This window comes from Diaporthe amygdali (genome assembly GCF_026229845.1).
Source record: "Diaporthe amygdali strain CAA958 chromosome Unknown NODE_4_length_2575358_cov_65_588622, whole genome shotgun sequence".
In the NCBI taxonomy this organism is placed as follows: domain Eukaryota; kingdom Fungi; phylum Ascomycota; class Sordariomycetes; order Diaporthales; family Diaporthaceae; genus Diaporthe; species Diaporthe amygdali.
Window position 1 is genome coordinate 1,780,043 of NW_026517024.1, and position 15,234 is coordinate 1,795,276.

At 53.2% G+C, this 15,234-nt stretch overlaps 5 protein-coding genes across 5 annotated transcripts; 2 read left to right on the plus strand and 3 right to left on the minus strand.

Moving 5' to 3' along the window:
* Nucleotides 1-2,685: 2,685 nt before the first annotated feature.
* Nucleotides 2,686-3,474, plus strand: J7T55_008746 (uncharacterized protein; the record flags this gene model as incomplete). The annotated part of the gene is made up of 4 exons (XM_053139097.1): nucleotides 2,686-2,916; nucleotides 2,971-3,078; nucleotides 3,304-3,392; nucleotides 3,447-3,474. 4 exons carry the CDS (start codon nucleotides 2,686-2,688, stop codon nucleotides 3,472-3,474), a joined length of 456 nt encoding a protein of 151 aa, XP_052998020.1.
* A 549-nt stretch (nucleotides 3,475-4,023) lies between these two features.
* On the minus strand, nucleotides 4,024-6,927 carry J7T55_008747 (DNA mismatch repair protein mutL; the record flags this gene model as incomplete). The annotated part of the gene is made up of 1 exon (XM_053139098.1): nucleotides 4,024-6,927. One exon carries the CDS (start codon nucleotides 6,925-6,927, stop codon nucleotides 4,024-4,026), a length of 2,904 nt encoding a protein of 967 aa, XP_052998021.1.
* A 678-nt stretch (nucleotides 6,928-7,605) lies between these two features.
* J7T55_008748 (uncharacterized protein) lies at nucleotides 7,606-8,211 on the minus strand (the record flags this gene model as incomplete). The annotated part of the gene is made up of 1 exon (XM_053139099.1): nucleotides 7,606-8,211. One exon carries the CDS (start codon nucleotides 8,209-8,211, stop codon nucleotides 7,606-7,608), a length of 606 nt encoding a protein of 201 aa, XP_052998022.1.
* Nucleotides 8,212-9,530: 1,319 nt separating this feature from the next.
* Nucleotides 9,531-10,262, plus strand: J7T55_008749 (dimethyl-8-ribityllumazine synthase; the record flags this gene model as incomplete). The annotated part of the gene is made up of 2 exons (XM_053139100.1): nucleotides 9,531-9,727; nucleotides 9,848-10,262. 2 exons carry the CDS (start codon nucleotides 9,531-9,533, stop codon nucleotides 10,260-10,262), a joined length of 612 nt encoding a protein of 203 aa, XP_052998023.1.
* A 909-nt stretch (nucleotides 10,263-11,171) lies between these two features.
* Nucleotides 11,172-14,216, minus strand: J7T55_008750 (uncharacterized protein; the record flags this gene model as incomplete). Its single annotated transcript, XM_053139101.1, has 2 exons — nucleotides 11,172-13,797; nucleotides 13,990-14,216. 2 exons carry the CDS (start codon nucleotides 14,214-14,216, stop codon nucleotides 11,172-11,174), a joined length of 2,853 nt encoding a protein of 950 aa, XP_052998024.1.
* Between the last annotated feature and the right edge of the window lie 1,018 nt (nucleotides 14,217-15,234).

A 15,234-nucleotide genomic window follows, 5' to 3' on the forward strand; every position in this document is an offset into this window, starting at 1 on the left:
GTTGGGTGTCGTCTGGCGGGTCCGGCGGGCGAGCGACGGATACAATGGGTGTTGGCTGATTAGGTGGTTAAGGCGTGTGGTATTTTGTTGTCTGAAACGGCGTGTTCAGTTAGGGAGAATGTCTTGTTGCAGGCTTGCCTGGGCAATGACGTGGTGTGTTGGCAGGTGGGATGAGTTGGAGATGGTCTACGTAGTAAGGGGGTTGAGTGGTGGTGGTGGTGGTGGTGGTGGTGCTGTTTGTCTACTGTGTGGTGGTGGTGGTGGTGGTGTTGCTTGCGCTGCGGCCGTCAAGAATTGGGACGACTCCAGATTGCAATCTTGGGTCCGCGGTCCAGGGACGGGGCAGCGGGGCTCCCTGCCAGGAGCTTGCCTGCTTGTAGCAACCGTGGATGGGCGCAAATGGATCGAATCGAGCTTGGCATCCCAGGTTGGGAAACAGGAGCAGCAGGCCTGTTGCTTTGTTGTGTGCTTGTGCTTATGCTTGTGCCTGTTCCTTGTGCTGGGGCTGGGCTGGGCTTCGTATCCACTGTGGGTGAGCCAGGTCGGCATGAAACGAAGATGGCCAGCGAGTGAGAGTCCTTTCTTTCTTTCCTCCACGAGCAGCTTCGGGAAGAGTCACATCACACCGCAACACAGACACGAAGCAACCCACAGCATGGGCATGTCATGGGCATGGCATAACACGGAAAAAGGCAGCAGTAGCAGCAAGTTGGCTGCGCGACGAGGGGAAACAGGCCGAAGGAACGGAATGGCCAGACGAATGGCATGGCGCCGGGTCAGCAAAGCCTTAGTTCCGCTACGCACGCACATATACGGCTGCAGCAGCGCCACCCGATTCCCACGGCGCACGGCATCAACAAGAGGCACCCGAGCACCTCGTCGTCGCGATATGAAAACTACCTACAGTACGCTGGTCGCGATATGCCCACGCTCTTCAACAGCCCAGGTCACTGCCCACTGTCACTGTCACTGTCACTGTCACTGCCGCCTACCGACCCGGGCACCCCTCCCCTCCCCCCTTGACTGCTACAGGGACCCTGGCAGCCAACCTTATTTGCGCGGGAAATGAGGTTCCCTGGTATTCCGTCACTCTGTCCTGCACTGCCAGTGACGGGATTGACAGGACGATTGGCAGGGCGGGCCAGGGCAGGGCAGGCCATGTCAAGGGGGCTCGCCCCACCCTGCCAACCTTGGAACTTCAATGTCGGTCGACTGAGAACACTGCACCAGCGCCAGCACCAGCACCATACACGAAGTAGTAGTCCTGCGCACAGAGTGATCTGCACAGTAAGCCATCTTGGCGACGGGCAGACCAACCAGAAGCCCTGGGAATCTTCGATGGCTTCGATCCTCTGCGCTACCCTCTCGTGCCTCTGCACCTATGCCTATGATGCCGTTCGAGCTGCTGCTATTAATAACTGGTCCTTGCGGACCGGCTTCGTAACCGCGTATCCACCACTGTGCCGGCTGCTCCCTAGGTCACCACCCTCGATAATCACGTCTCCATAGCTACTAAAACAAAGCGAATGTGTGCGACGGTAGAAGTGCAGGAAGACCACCCCCCCCCCCTCAAACGGTTTTTGGCACAATCAAAAGAATGAGAAGTGAAAGAGAGGAAGAGAAAAGTCGAACATTTCATCGTTGGTGCACGGGCAATGCTACCAGAAAACATAAACATATTAACATATTAGTAAAAGACTCGATCCCTACAGCTTTCATTGACCCAATACTTCCGAGCCAACTCTTTCGTTGGTTGAGGAATTCGACTTGCAGCTTCTGCAGTATCTAGTCTTCGATCATACTAGAAATCGTTCAGATAAGGACCGCGGAAGGACCAGGGAGTATAAAGTATATATTTCCTATTCTCAGACAACAATTTCGCAGCCATGACTAGCTCTTCCATCCGTCCTTCCGTCTGTTCTCTTTATCCACTTTCCCCTGAACACCACCACACCTCAAGAGTCCGCTTCCTTCGACGCAATCCCTACGGCTGTTCTTAGTCACTGCCGGTCGATGTCAGGAAATTACACCTAGACCAGACAGAGATTGCCATAACATTGTTTCGCATTATGCATCCAAAACCACCAGTTGCTTGTCACCGTCAGTCAGCACTAGGCAGTCTGATAGTATGAAATTATCACGGCTTAAATTATCAAGCATGAAAATAGTATTTACCGTATGCTATTCTTTTCCCCATGTGCGAAAGCGAGCAAGTTTTCATGCTCGATATCAAAGTATATAATAGTCTTCAATTACACTGATTACCACAAACTGTGACAAATTAGGTCGGGTCTGTATATAATCAAATTTTGTATAAATCTTGAAGCAAAAAGTCAGTGACAGTTAAAACGTGTTTGGTCATTCCGCCACGAACAGACATTGGAACATGTTGGACCGAGCAGCACGTGTTGGGCCATGCAAGACCAATTAGACGAAAGACTGCAGTGACAGCGAGCTAAGAGATCTAAATGATGGGGTCAGAGAAGCTGAGGTGGCAGCTCCGTTGACCAAGTTTCTTCCTGTGTCTTTTTGAAAGAAATTCGCTTCAACTCTGCTGGCTAGCTAAGTGTCTGCTTCTTGCCCCCTCGTCATACTGCATCAACTTGCCTGCGATCCCTTCGGTTCCGCCTTCATCTCAGATCTCCGTCTCGCTCAGAGCATTTGAGCTTCAACACCCTCACTATCATGCCTGCCGATATTGAAGCATTCCCACCGGGCGTCGAGTACTCCCCGAAGGCTGATCTCCGTGGAGATGTCTACAGGCCGTTGCCAAAGATCGCTACCGGGACTGTTGACCCGGTTGTGATGACAGATGACGTACCTACTTCTTACAATCAGACCGTCCTGGACGATTTGAATACAGCCTTGGCCAGCAACAATGCCGAAAAAGTGGCCGACTGCTTCTATCCGGAACAGGTGTTCTGGCGAGATATCGTTGCTCTCACTAGTCACTTACTTACCTTTACCTAGTCCAATGTCGTCGCTGCTGCTCTACTACAAGTGAAATCCCTTCGGAGAATCGACGGCGAAATCAAACTCGCTGGTGATCCACACTTTGTTGCTATGAGTTCCGTCACGGTGAGTCTCCAGGCAATATACGCACCTTATTATCTGTTCTCCGAAGCTCATGAATGCCCGTGATTTGGAAATGTTCATCGATTGTGGCTTGTCCTTCCGCACAAGCTCGCCTGCGCTGAACTGCTCGGGGAAAATGGTCTTGCTGCCCATGAAAAACAATGAAGTTTTAATGGAAAATCTGGGTCTTGTCCACCTGGGTCGACCAGATTGCTGAGCATTCATAAGGATGAAAAGCTGTTCTCATATCCCAGTAGAGACCTGAACGAGAGCAAGACAATCAAGACCGATGAATTCCTCGTTGGAGGCGGAAGCTCGTGAGTTCCAAGATTTCGAGAACCAGAGATTGCTGTCAATCTGACTATTCATAGTGGCCGAGACACGCCGAATGAAGACTAGATAGAACCGTAGTAGTGATCAATTCGAGGTTCTGTTTAAATGCTTTCTAGCCGCCGATTATGCAACAGATACACAATGTCCTCTCAGTATTTTGTGTCCTAAGATACGAGGTCTATCCTCTGTTTTGTGTAAGGTTAAGTAATAAGCTATGCGACTATTCAAAAATTCTAGCGAACAACGTCAAATGTAAAATTTGGGCAATCATTCAGATTCTGCCATCAAGGACATGTTTCTGGTGCATTTGTGTCTACCCCGTGTGAGGGGCAGTGTAAGTGAGCCAGACCTCTCTTTCCGCAATTCATATATTGTTACAGGTCACTTGCAAGCAAAGCAAAATCAAGGACAAGCGGAAAGTCCGAAGCGGCCGGCTCTTGTCAAGAAAGATCATAGAGCTCTTACCAATCTAGCCACAGGATATTATACATGTTCGGCAAGCTCAAGCAACATTTTCCATATACTCCACAACGGGCCCAGCTCAAATGCTCCTAGCAAATCACCTCCTAGGTGCCCGAGATCTCGCAGACAACCTGCCATGATATCCTAGCAACACTAGGCGGTCGCAAAGTTCTTCACTGCACTCCGAAGATTCAACTCGATGTCCGCTCTCTCCCCAAATGTTCTCTCTGTCCAGCCAGAAATGACAGTCTGCAATCTTGACTGAATGTCATCCACGTCCTCCAAACTCATCAAGACGCCAAAGCTTGCTTTTTGGCGGTATCCGACCAATGAAAGCGTTCTCTTCGGAGGATTACAAAGTTCAGTATTGTCGGGCTCCATGTTCAGCATGAGGTGCACGGTTCCATCACTCGATGGCACAGTCTCCAAGGGCAACATGTAAGTCTTAGTCCTCTTGATGGACTGCCGGCCCTTCCTTCTATGTTCTGCCTCTGAGCGCTGCCTTCTCATCAGGTACTTCCTCGAGTCTCCATCGAATGGGCTGACTCCAGTATGCCCACGATCTAGCTGTTGTGCAGCCGCCTGATTGATAGTATGATTGACCCCAGAATCCACAAGTATGAAATCTTGTGAACTAGGGGAGTCGAAGTCGCGCCGACGTCTCGCAGGACCATTCGAGGTTTTGTTCTCGTTTCGAGATTCAAGCAGGTATTCTTCAAGACCGCTGCCAGTGCAAGCATCCTTCTTGCGGTCACCTCGATCTCGTTCCTTGACTCTCTTTGGCTTTCGGAATGGTGGATTGCGCCGAGTTGGGACTTCGTTAATGTGAAGCTGTGCCTGAGGTTTTTGCCTCGATCTTGGTTTCTCTAGCTTATCAAAGTACAAGGTAGTTTGTACCAGCCCATCTGGATCAAGACCCTCCTCAGGGTCGTCACGATGGGACTCGATATCGGGCACCTTGCGCCGTTCGGTCGACTGTCCCGTATGCGAATGTGTCTGAGATAGATCGTGGCCCACTTGAGAAATCGTCTGTGGATTTTGAAGCATCGTCGTTGGGTCGGGATCTTGGATATTGGAAGCCTGAAGGTGGTCGATGTGCGAATTCGCGAATCGCATCATATGGGGTGTATCAAGATCCCTAGGTGCGCCTCTCTGCGGCCACAAGATTGGAAAATCCTCCTCAATTGCATCATCTGACATGGGTGGTGCACCTGTTTCTTGCGGATGAACAAAACATCGACCGGCGCTGTCTGCGTCGATATCATCAGCGGTCCTCTGTCGAGCTGGGGCGGTCATCTTTGCGATTGTCCACGGGTTCAGGGCTTCTTTCGAATTATCAACTGGCTCTTCTGGCGGTAGATATGCTTCTCGCAAGTCGCAGGAACTGGATGCGCTGGCCTCGGCTTCTTCGTCAGATGTCAGGTCTGGGTCCGCCGACATGTTCACGACGAATCCTCGTTTGCGACCTTGATGACAACGTGAACTTGCTTGATGTGATACGGCTTCGTCGGCAGCATATGGATTGCAATTTCTTGACGGAGAACGAAGCCGCATGGCGGGGCCATCATGACCAAGAGTCGGTGACTGCTCTATGCTGGCTGGATCCTCCAGGCGCATCAGTCCTCTCTGAGACCCTCCACGAACTGTTCTGAGATCTGAGAGTTCTGCTGGCCACTGGGCTGTGTGGAGTTGCCCCGTGAGTGGGGTCTTTGGCGGTTGACGATTCTCCTTCATCTGCTCAGATGGGGCGATAACTGCTTTCAGAGAGCCTCGCAAGACAGTGTAAGGGCTAGTTGCATCAGGCGTCCGGGGCCGGCGGACAGATGCTCTGTACGACGGCTCATCTCGATGAGGTTCTGGTAGCCCGGTGAATTCTTGAGGTCCATCACTGCTTGGCGGTGGTGTTCGTGTTTGTGATTGTCCCGTGAGTGGCCTCTTTTCGATCGTTACGAAGGCGTCCACTGTCTTTTGAGTCGGGTAGATTTGCGAACATAGCACCTCAAATAATTCCATTAACTGGGACTCGTCGGAAAAGAGGACCTGGCTTTTCGACGGCTCGACGTTCGGATCGTAAGTACCAGGGGAGCACTTGACGTTGAAGCAGATGAAGGTGTCACTCAGCCGTCTGTCTTCAACATCCACACCGAGGGACTTTTTAAAGTGTCTCTTAAAAGTTGACAGTAGTTTCTTCATGGTACCGCGCGAAGTTGACACGGGTCGAGAGTCGACAGAAAAGAAAGAGCCCTTTGAAAGCTTGGACAAATCTGCGTCCGGCTTGGGCAAGATGGCCTCAATGGTCAAGTGTGAGCCATCGTGAGCGTTTCCCTCCCTATGGTAGTCGCTCTCAGTAGCCACTACCTTGAACACACATTGTGACATGAGGCCTGTCCCAAATACCTGAACAACCGCTTCTCTGACAGTGGTCTGTGGGCGGGGAGAGTAAGACCAAGTCTGCTTCAGATTTCCACCCAAAACTTTGAATGAAACTCGGATCAGCGGTCTGGCTAAGACATACGCGTGCAATAGTTGCTTGGTTTTGGCAAGATTCTTTTGTGCCTCCCTTATAGCAACTTGTTCGCGCACAGGAATGGAATTAAAGAGCCCTGTCACGGACACAGTGGTACCAATTGGTGCAGATACGCGCTGTTGGCTCTCGATGCCGCCGCAGCCAGGTGAAATTGTCAGCTTCACTGCTGTTAGATCTTCGATAGACCTCGTGATGACTGTGACGCGTCCTAGGGAGTTTGCGCTGGCCAACGCTTGACCTCGGAAACCAAGTGTGCTTCCACCGAAGTTGTGTAGCTCTTCGAAGGACCTCAGCTTACTCGTGTGACCCAGGCGGCCGAGGGAGTTGTAGTCATCAGGCTGGATTCCGTGCCCATTGTCTCTGACCTGGATGTTGTCGACGAGGTTTGCTGACACAAGAATCTCGACAGACGTGGCTCCTGCGTCAATTGCATTGTCTAGAAGTTCCTTAACCACATCAACCGGCGTGGCAATGGATCCGGCAGAGCCAAGGAGACGCACAGTAGTCTCTGGCAATGCGGCGATGGGCATCTTGATGCTTCAGCATGAAATGAGAGGGCCTCCTTGGCTGAACGGAGCGAGGAATGAAGAGAGCAGTCAGTTCAATGATTATGGGAGGGGAACAGGTATAGGACAAAGTTGTGAATTCACAATGGCTCTGGAGGAGAATTGCAAAATGCAGATCAAGACCTCAAGGAAGGTGCATAACCGCAGGCTGCCATGCCCCGTATGAGGAAGGCACGGGTTGCGACTCCATGACGGCAATGGCAGGGCCCTTCACATTCCAGTGCGGAAGGAGAGGATCTCAGGATGCTCAAAGAGTTCTCATAGACTGCGGAGGGGCACAAAGGAGCAAGTCGCCAAAAGATCAACAGGCGCCGGTGTCAGCCCCAAAAGGATGCCAGATATTGACTTACCCATATATTCTGCTAGACAGTCATGAACACCGAACTGCTAATGAGAATGGCGATAGAACTTGGAAGCTTATCCATTGCCCAGTCGAAACATAGCAGCTGATTGATTGAAAACGAGCATCTTGGCATCAGACTAAATCAACATAAATTTAAAGGAATCAGAAGACATCATCCAGCCCATTACTGTCCATCACTTCCCCATTCACGAAACGACTTGCAGCGACACCCACGGTACCCGGATTGTCATCTAAATTTCCTATTCGCACTCGTTGGACCTTGGGGAAAAGCGCCACAATCATTTTGTAAGCGCTTCCACCCTGAAATCGGCCCACATTGTCTTGGGAGCTTCCACTATAAGGAACCATCGTTGCGCGCTACGATACTCGTGGATGTAATTCTGGTAGGTCTTCTCCCACTTGTCGTATCCGGCGAGAAGAGCGGCATGGGTTTTATTCTCTCCTTGGTGTCTTTCATTCCACCACATGAAAGCCTGCTCACGTCCCTCTGGGGTGCGAAAATCTTGTATGAGAGAGGTCGTCGAACCAGTATTGCGGCTTTTTACAGTAATCTTGTACTTGTGGCTCTTGCTGAACGTATAGCCACCATGATTCACCGTGCTGGAGTTCTGAGCCTCCTCCCAGAGTGCGCGTCTCTGTTTCGTGGATGTGGACCCAGCCCAACTTCTCGGCTTCCAGCGCTTGACCTCTATGTGATCCTTAGTGATGAGCCCACGGATCTCCTCGATTAATGGGCGATATTTCTCCTCTCTGTCTTCTCGGTATTCGTGAATAGTCTGCCTGATGGAGGTTATGAGCGAACATTGTGGTTTGTTGTTGGGCGTTGTAGTCTGCCCCTTCTCGAGGAGGTAATTCGAATCGATATCTCCCTCGACCACACCCATTTTTGATGTGTTGCCAGGTTTGGCCTAGACAAAGCTTGAGAATGTTTTGGTGTGCAAGTATCCCAACGAGAGGCGGGCTGGGCTCCGAAGCATGGATGCAGTTGCGACGCACCATGGCTTTATAACCAGCCATGGACATCTATACGAAGCGTGCCCATCATCTTAGCTTCACTTGGTCCTAGTTTTCTGAACAAGGCTTGAGCGAACCCTCGATGGACAGCGGCGGCCTATCCACCAAAGCCAATCGCTGATACTCTAAGGTGCGCGACCTCAACACTTGCAAGAGAAACCTTGATTTTGCGCTCTCAGTGAACCGTACTAACGTTCTTCACATAATGCCAGCACACAGGTGTCGCCTTTGATGGAGCTTACTCATGTGATCGCCACGAGAGCGGTCCTGAACTTACATCAACGATAGATTATACTACTCAGCACTAATGAGTAGATGTATGTGCTTGGTCCAGGCTAAATGTGCTCTACGTACGCGCTGGATTGGTGAGAGCTACCTCGCCCTAAGCTCCCGCAAGAACGCCATGAGTTGAGAGACGATAAGTCCACCACCTGTCTGTAGTCTGCATGCCGTGAAGCGCACTTTTCCCGTGCCCCAGGCTCTAGAGTCTCGCTTTCCCGCGCCTCACAATTTTAGGATGGGCTAGAAGTCCGAGATCCTGCTAGTGTGGTCAGGACAGCGAGAAGGGAAGAAGCGAAGCTTGTAAGCTCCTGACGGACTAGCTATCAAACTCCGGCCCGGTTTCTGTAGGGCATGACTGTCAAACCGAAGACTTCTTGTCCCGGACTTGATTAGACCAATCGCCAAGGGAGAGAAAAAGACAAGACGAGAACTGCCTCAGCAGGCATTCCGCCACGTCTTGCCTAGACACGTCTGTAATGGAGTGTTGTCCCGCTGGAGCGAGCTCAACACGATCACAATTCCCGCCGGGGTTTGTCTGCTCTGAGGCCTGTGAGAAGGTGGAGGCTAGATCGAGCTATACGGCTACTTCCGTACTTGAGGTTTCAAACAGTTATTTCGTTCAGATTCCATAGCAGTGGGAAACGCTATGACAGTCTGTTTACTATCTGTATAGGGATCAACCACACACTCTAGGTGACTTGTATTGAGTCAACTGCATATCAAGCACCTGCTTATTAAGCTCATGTGTTCCACACCCACACCCCGCAGTCGCGGGGCGTCCGGGACCCTCCTCTTCGAGCTACCTACCCGATCTACGTACCCGGAATCGGCAAGCAGCTAGACGAACGCCTCAACATCGAGAACGCCCCTCCAAATAGAGTGACAAAACACAATTGATTGAATCATCATGAAAGGCCCAACCCCAGAACAGCACGACGGCTCCGGCCTGCGCATCGGTATCGTCCACGCCCGGTGGAACGCCGAGATCATCGACCCGCTGCTGGAGGGCACCAAGGCGAAGCTGCTCGCATGCGGCGTGAAGGAGAGCAACATCGTCGTCGAGTCTGTCCCGGGGTCCTGGGAGCTGCCAATTGGCGTCCAGCGGTAAGCAACCATTGCCAACCTTGAAGGCTGCTTGTGAACTCCAACTTGCCCCGTCACTTACGGGTGCCTGCTCTACTGCTGCTTCCCCACGCTGACCCAGGCCCGACCCCCCCAAAACAGGATGTTCGCCGCCTCCCAGATCCAATCGTCCTCCTCGTCGACCGCGAGCGCCGGCGACCTCCTCGGCGGGTCCACGACGGACCTGACCTCGCTCTCGGGCGGCGGCGGCGGCAGCAACCCGTCCGCGGGCCTGTCGACGGCCTTCGACGCCCTGATCGCCATCGGCGTCCTCATCAAGGGCGAGACCATGCACTTCGAGTACATCGCCGACTCGGTCTCGCACGGCCTCATGCGCGTGCAGCTCGACACCGGCGTCCCCGTCATCTTCGGCGTGCTGACCGTCCTCAGCGAGGACCAGGCCAAGGCCCGCGCCGGCGTCGCGAGCGGCGGCCACAACCACGGCGAGGACTGGGGCCTGGCCGCCGTCGAGATGGGCGGCAAGCGCAAGGGCTGGGCGAGCGGCAAGCTGTCTTAGGAGGGGGCTGCGGGGCGCGGGGCGCACGCGGACAAGAGCGTTGAGGAGAGAGAGTTGAGGGGGGGGGGGGACGGCATGTACGAAAAGAGAGGGCGGCTACGGCAGGCGTGGGAGACACAACCCCGGCGCCTTGAACCTCTGCTGTTATGTTGATGGCCCGTCCAGTACCCAGCGAGCCGGACAAGAGGCTGTCAGACGAGACGGAGCAGTATTGCATTCAAAAGCCTGAAAACGGCTGCTGGCCCTGCATCGGGAGGCGGTTGCTTACCTGTGAAAATGATGGAGCTCTCGACCGAGGCTCCAACTCTGGGAAGCTTGGACAGATTGCAAGAGGCGTCAAGATGCATCTGCCGTATCTGCTTGGATCTAATGATTCACTTCAACTACAAAATAGGATGCAAATAGACTAAAAGGTTCAGCCTGGGATCGGTCAGGTCGTGATAAATGTGAGCACGTTCGAGATGTATGCACGTGGAAGACGCCAAGGGCTAGAGACACAGCAGAGTCACCATCAGCACAGAGCGCGGTACCGAGTCGATGTCCACCATTAGAATTAATCCCTATCACAAGGGATGTCTATCATAATCTCGTTCCCGAGCTGTGACCCGTCCTTCCTGAAATACATCTTGGTGACCCAAATCGCAACGCCTTTGTATGAAGATGGTAAGCCCCGTGTACCGCAATATACACAAAACACACAGGCAATTCGCACATAATTTGCCCTCCTCCTTCCCTGAGTGATGGTGAGAGTTTAACAATGAGTAAATGACTGTCAAATGCCGTAGATGTTTTGGATGCCGTGTGATGTGATGCTGCCAAAATGCTTCGCCGGTTGAGATTACCCAAATCATGCCTGCCTCCTCCATTTCAGTATCGAATGACTGTGTTTTTTGGACTCCGATGCTCCTATTACGTGATGAGAGAGCCAATGTCAATCCCGCCCGGTGCCAATGTCTTTCTCGTTTTCCAAGAAGACTTTTTCTTGTCTCTCTTGGCCTTCATGGCCGCCCAGCCCTCCTCATCGTCATCGTCTGGATCTTCACCTGCTGACTTGCTTGCTTCTGACTTCTTCGTTGAAGCCCTGTCATCGGGTTTCAAGGTCTGCGAGTCGCTATAAGGACTGAGAGTTGAGCCCATCATGGAGGATTTCCGGGTGTGGTCAGGTGTGCCTGGGCCAGGTGGCATCTGTGAGACCGGGCGATACCGGCCAGGTAGACCGACATTACTGCGCTCGGATGGTGCAATAGATGGTGTGTAACCGTTGCCCTGCTGACGGATCGATCCTGCATACCCCGGCTGAGGGGGCTGGAGCCATGAAGAAGAGCTTGGCTGGACCAAGCTCATAGTCCGGCCGTGCATGTCACCCATAGATTGATCCATCATCGGCATCTCCAGGAAGGAGCCGCGTGCACCTGCGTTCATGTCCATACCCATGGGCATCCCCATTGCTGCGCCCGGACTGCCCATTCCTTGCATTGCACCCATCGAGTTGCTACCCATGTGACCGGCGGATCGAGGCGGTCCATTGCCGACATTGTTGTTTATGTTGTTGTTGCCGCCGCCGGCCATCATTTGCATGAACTGCATTTGCATCTGCATGAACTGGGACATCTGCTGATTCAGCTGCAGTTGTGCCTGTTCGCCCGGCGAAAGCATTGGCATTTGCTGGGGGTACATCATTTGTGGAGGGATGCCATGAACAGGATCGAAGCCGCCTGGGCCTGCTTGCTGCATGCCCTGGTAATTGTCCATTTGGGGAACCTGAGGACTGCCGCGCCTCAGAGCTCGCGACCGCTCCTCATTGGCGATGACACCGACGAGACCACCGGGTGGCACAGGTGAGTTCTGGCCTGCCGGAACGCCACCGCCCAGTGCAAAGCTCTCCCGAGGTGGAGCATTTACCAAGCCGTACGGGTCCTGTGGCAGGCCTCTGGCAAAAGGAGGCAGGGACCCGCTGGCCGTCTGAGCATGTCCTGCTGCCGAGCCTGGCCTTTGAAAGCTTGGCTGAGCGGCTTGTCGCAGGTTCGGGTTCGACATCATTTGCGTAAGGCGAGTCGGAGGCCGGTTCTTGTTGGGGAAGCCGTGGGCTGCGAGAATGGCCAAGGGGACTTCCTCGTCGTCCTCAGAGACCTCAGACGAAGAGTTCCTTGAAGCATCCGGGACGACAAGGTTCGGCGTGCTCAAAGACATCTGCATACCGGGCCGCGAGGGGCCCGGTTCTGCAGACTCGCCGGTAACCTTCATCATCTGCTGGCGGTAGACGGTCATATGTGCCTCTTGCTTTCTTCGTTGCTTGGCGAGTTGCTTCGACTTTTCCGCTTCATCTTCGTCGTCGTCGTAGTTGATCTCGTCCTCGTCCTCTTCATCATCGACCTCTTCTCTAGCCTTTTCCACTTCCGCGCGCCTGTCCTCAACCTCCTTGTCCTTTCGATACTTCTCAAATTCAGAGACCGTCATCGTCTTGTTTTTCGCTGGAGTCTCAGCTGGCTTTTGGACTGGCTTTTGTGCTGGCTGACGCGGAGTATTAAATCTTTCACTGTTCAGGGGAACGTTGTCGAACATGTTGTCGTCGTCGTCGACTGATTCCAACTTGGACGGTACTGTTGGTGGAGACACAACGCGGTACCCGGGACCAGACGTGTCTTCGTTCCTTCTGTAACGCCCACCGACAACCTCGACCGGAGTCTGGCTTCTGCTGTTGGCATCGGACATAAACCGACTCACAGCCAAGAGGGAAGTGTTCAAGTCATCTCCCTCGACTGTTTCCAAAGTGTTGTTGATGGACTTTCTGCGCCCGCTAAAAATCGCGCTAGTTCTTTTGAGAATGTTGTCAGAGTTGGAATGGCTGGGACCTCGAGGTCGACTAGACTGGGGTTCCCCATGTATTGGGACTGGTGGAGGCGTGTTTTCTTTTGCAGGTGACGGGATGCGGGGGCTGCCCATCAGGAGATTATCGTTGGAGTGGTGGCTGGCCCAGGAATGCGGAGGAGCCTCGACTTTAGATGTGTGATCAATATGAATAGGCGAGGGTGCATTGAGGCGACCGCCGGCGGCGGCAGGAGGTTGTAAAACCTGCCGCCCGTTCTCGTCCTTTAGTGTCATGACGCTGGATCTCTTGTCAAACCCGAGTAGCATTTTGCTGAAGCTTCCACCGAGGTCGAGACTGATGTCTTGATCTACTTTGTGAGGCGTTATCGTGGCGTCCGTCGAGCCGGTCGTCGCCCTAGCCCTACCGCTCTTGTACTGCTCGGGTACCGCAGGAGTGATCGGCACGTCTTCGTCCCCAGCAGGCACAGATGGCAATTGTTTCTTTGAAGCCCCGAACGACCAAGACCGTCCAGCCGATTTGAGGAAACCCGATGGACCTGGCTTGGGTAGCGGTTGTTGAGGTGCGTCTGTGAGGGACCTCTTGTTGGGCAATCTCCAATCGTCTTGACCATTCAAGTCTGCAGATGATGGAGCGGTTGATGCAGCGCTGTGTCGAGAAGAGTTGTCGGTCGAGTTGGTCTTAGTGGTGTTGGATGATCCGCTGCCACTAGTGAAAGAGTCAGCCCCGTATCCACCCAGGCTCCATTTCGATTAAATTCTGGACCGGGTATGGACTCAAGTTGAGACACCGTAAACTTAAATTGGCACTCCGTGTGGGAAATTGAACAGGCAATAACTGTGGCAAGTCCTGCCGGAGCAGCCGCCGGTCAGTGAAGTGGAAACGTGAATAAAAACATACCGGTTCTTGGGCTTGAAGTCGGCGAAGATGTTGTCATCGACCATAAGATCCGACACTGTTGTTTTCGGGAGAGTATGCGTTTTTGCTGACAACCGGACACCGCCGTCAAAAGACTTGCCGTTGCCCTCAGCCACCTCGGAACGATCTAGGACGCGGAACGATGGTGCTGCTATGTCATTTTCGCTCTCTGCGGTTGACTTCCGCTTGCCAAACGCGAATCTAGGCATATGAAATCAAAAAGTGGCAGTAGTTGACACGATCAACTACGGCCCATTAATGCTCGATTCCACGTCAGCGGATCGACTTGTCGGGCAAGTGCGGGTTGTTGACGTTCAGGAGGGCGAGATTATAGGACGCCGCTGTCTCGGGTGGTGTAGGGAGTCGGGGCAGAATCAGCCCGGAATACGAGGCGGCAGTGGCGCAGAATTGGCAGCCGAAACTTCTGAGATATATATGCACCGTCAAGCGGAGTCGAATGACGGGCAAGGCCCGGGAGGATGATTTTTTTTTTGGTCTTTGGCTTCGACTGTGACGCGACTAGCCGGTGAACTGCATATTAGGGGATGTGAAGTTAGCTATGCTCTGGGAAGGCGATGCCGCTGGCCGCTTTGCATACGACGGGCGACGTGACATCATTGTAGAGCGCGAGGGCGTCCAGGATGGTTGAGCACCTCCACAGGGACTGTGGGAAAGCTCCGAGACGAGACGATGGTGGTTGCTCAAGAACAGGGCGGAGAAGATTGCAGTATCGTCGGCTCCAGTCTTCGGCTCCAGCCGGTCACTTGGAGTGGCGTCTGGGCACCAAGTTGCGTGGGTCGCAGACTGCTGTTGCTCGAAGGTCGATTCGCCTTCCAAGGAGCTCGTTCGGATTTCTGGGCGTTGACAGAAGAAGGCTGGGGCTGGGGCGGGGGCTGGAACCCAAGCTGACTGCAGCAGCACATGTCAAAGAGATGATGGCATTGTCCTGTACTTACGCGGTAGTAGTCTCAGCGCACACAAAGTACACAAGTGGTCCGGAGTTCGCCAGGCTGTGTCCAATGACGCGCCAGATTGTAGGTCCGGATAGAGGTGATCGAGCAAGGAAAATGGAGAGACAAAAAGAAAGGAAGAGAGAAGACTGGAGTCGAAACGATCGAGGTGGTGTTGGATGTGAAGTGACACGGCGATGCAGAAAGTCTATCGTCGGGTCGAACGAGAGGCGCGGAGCCAGAGGGGGTTTCGTCAGGGCAACGAAGGACGTAGTAG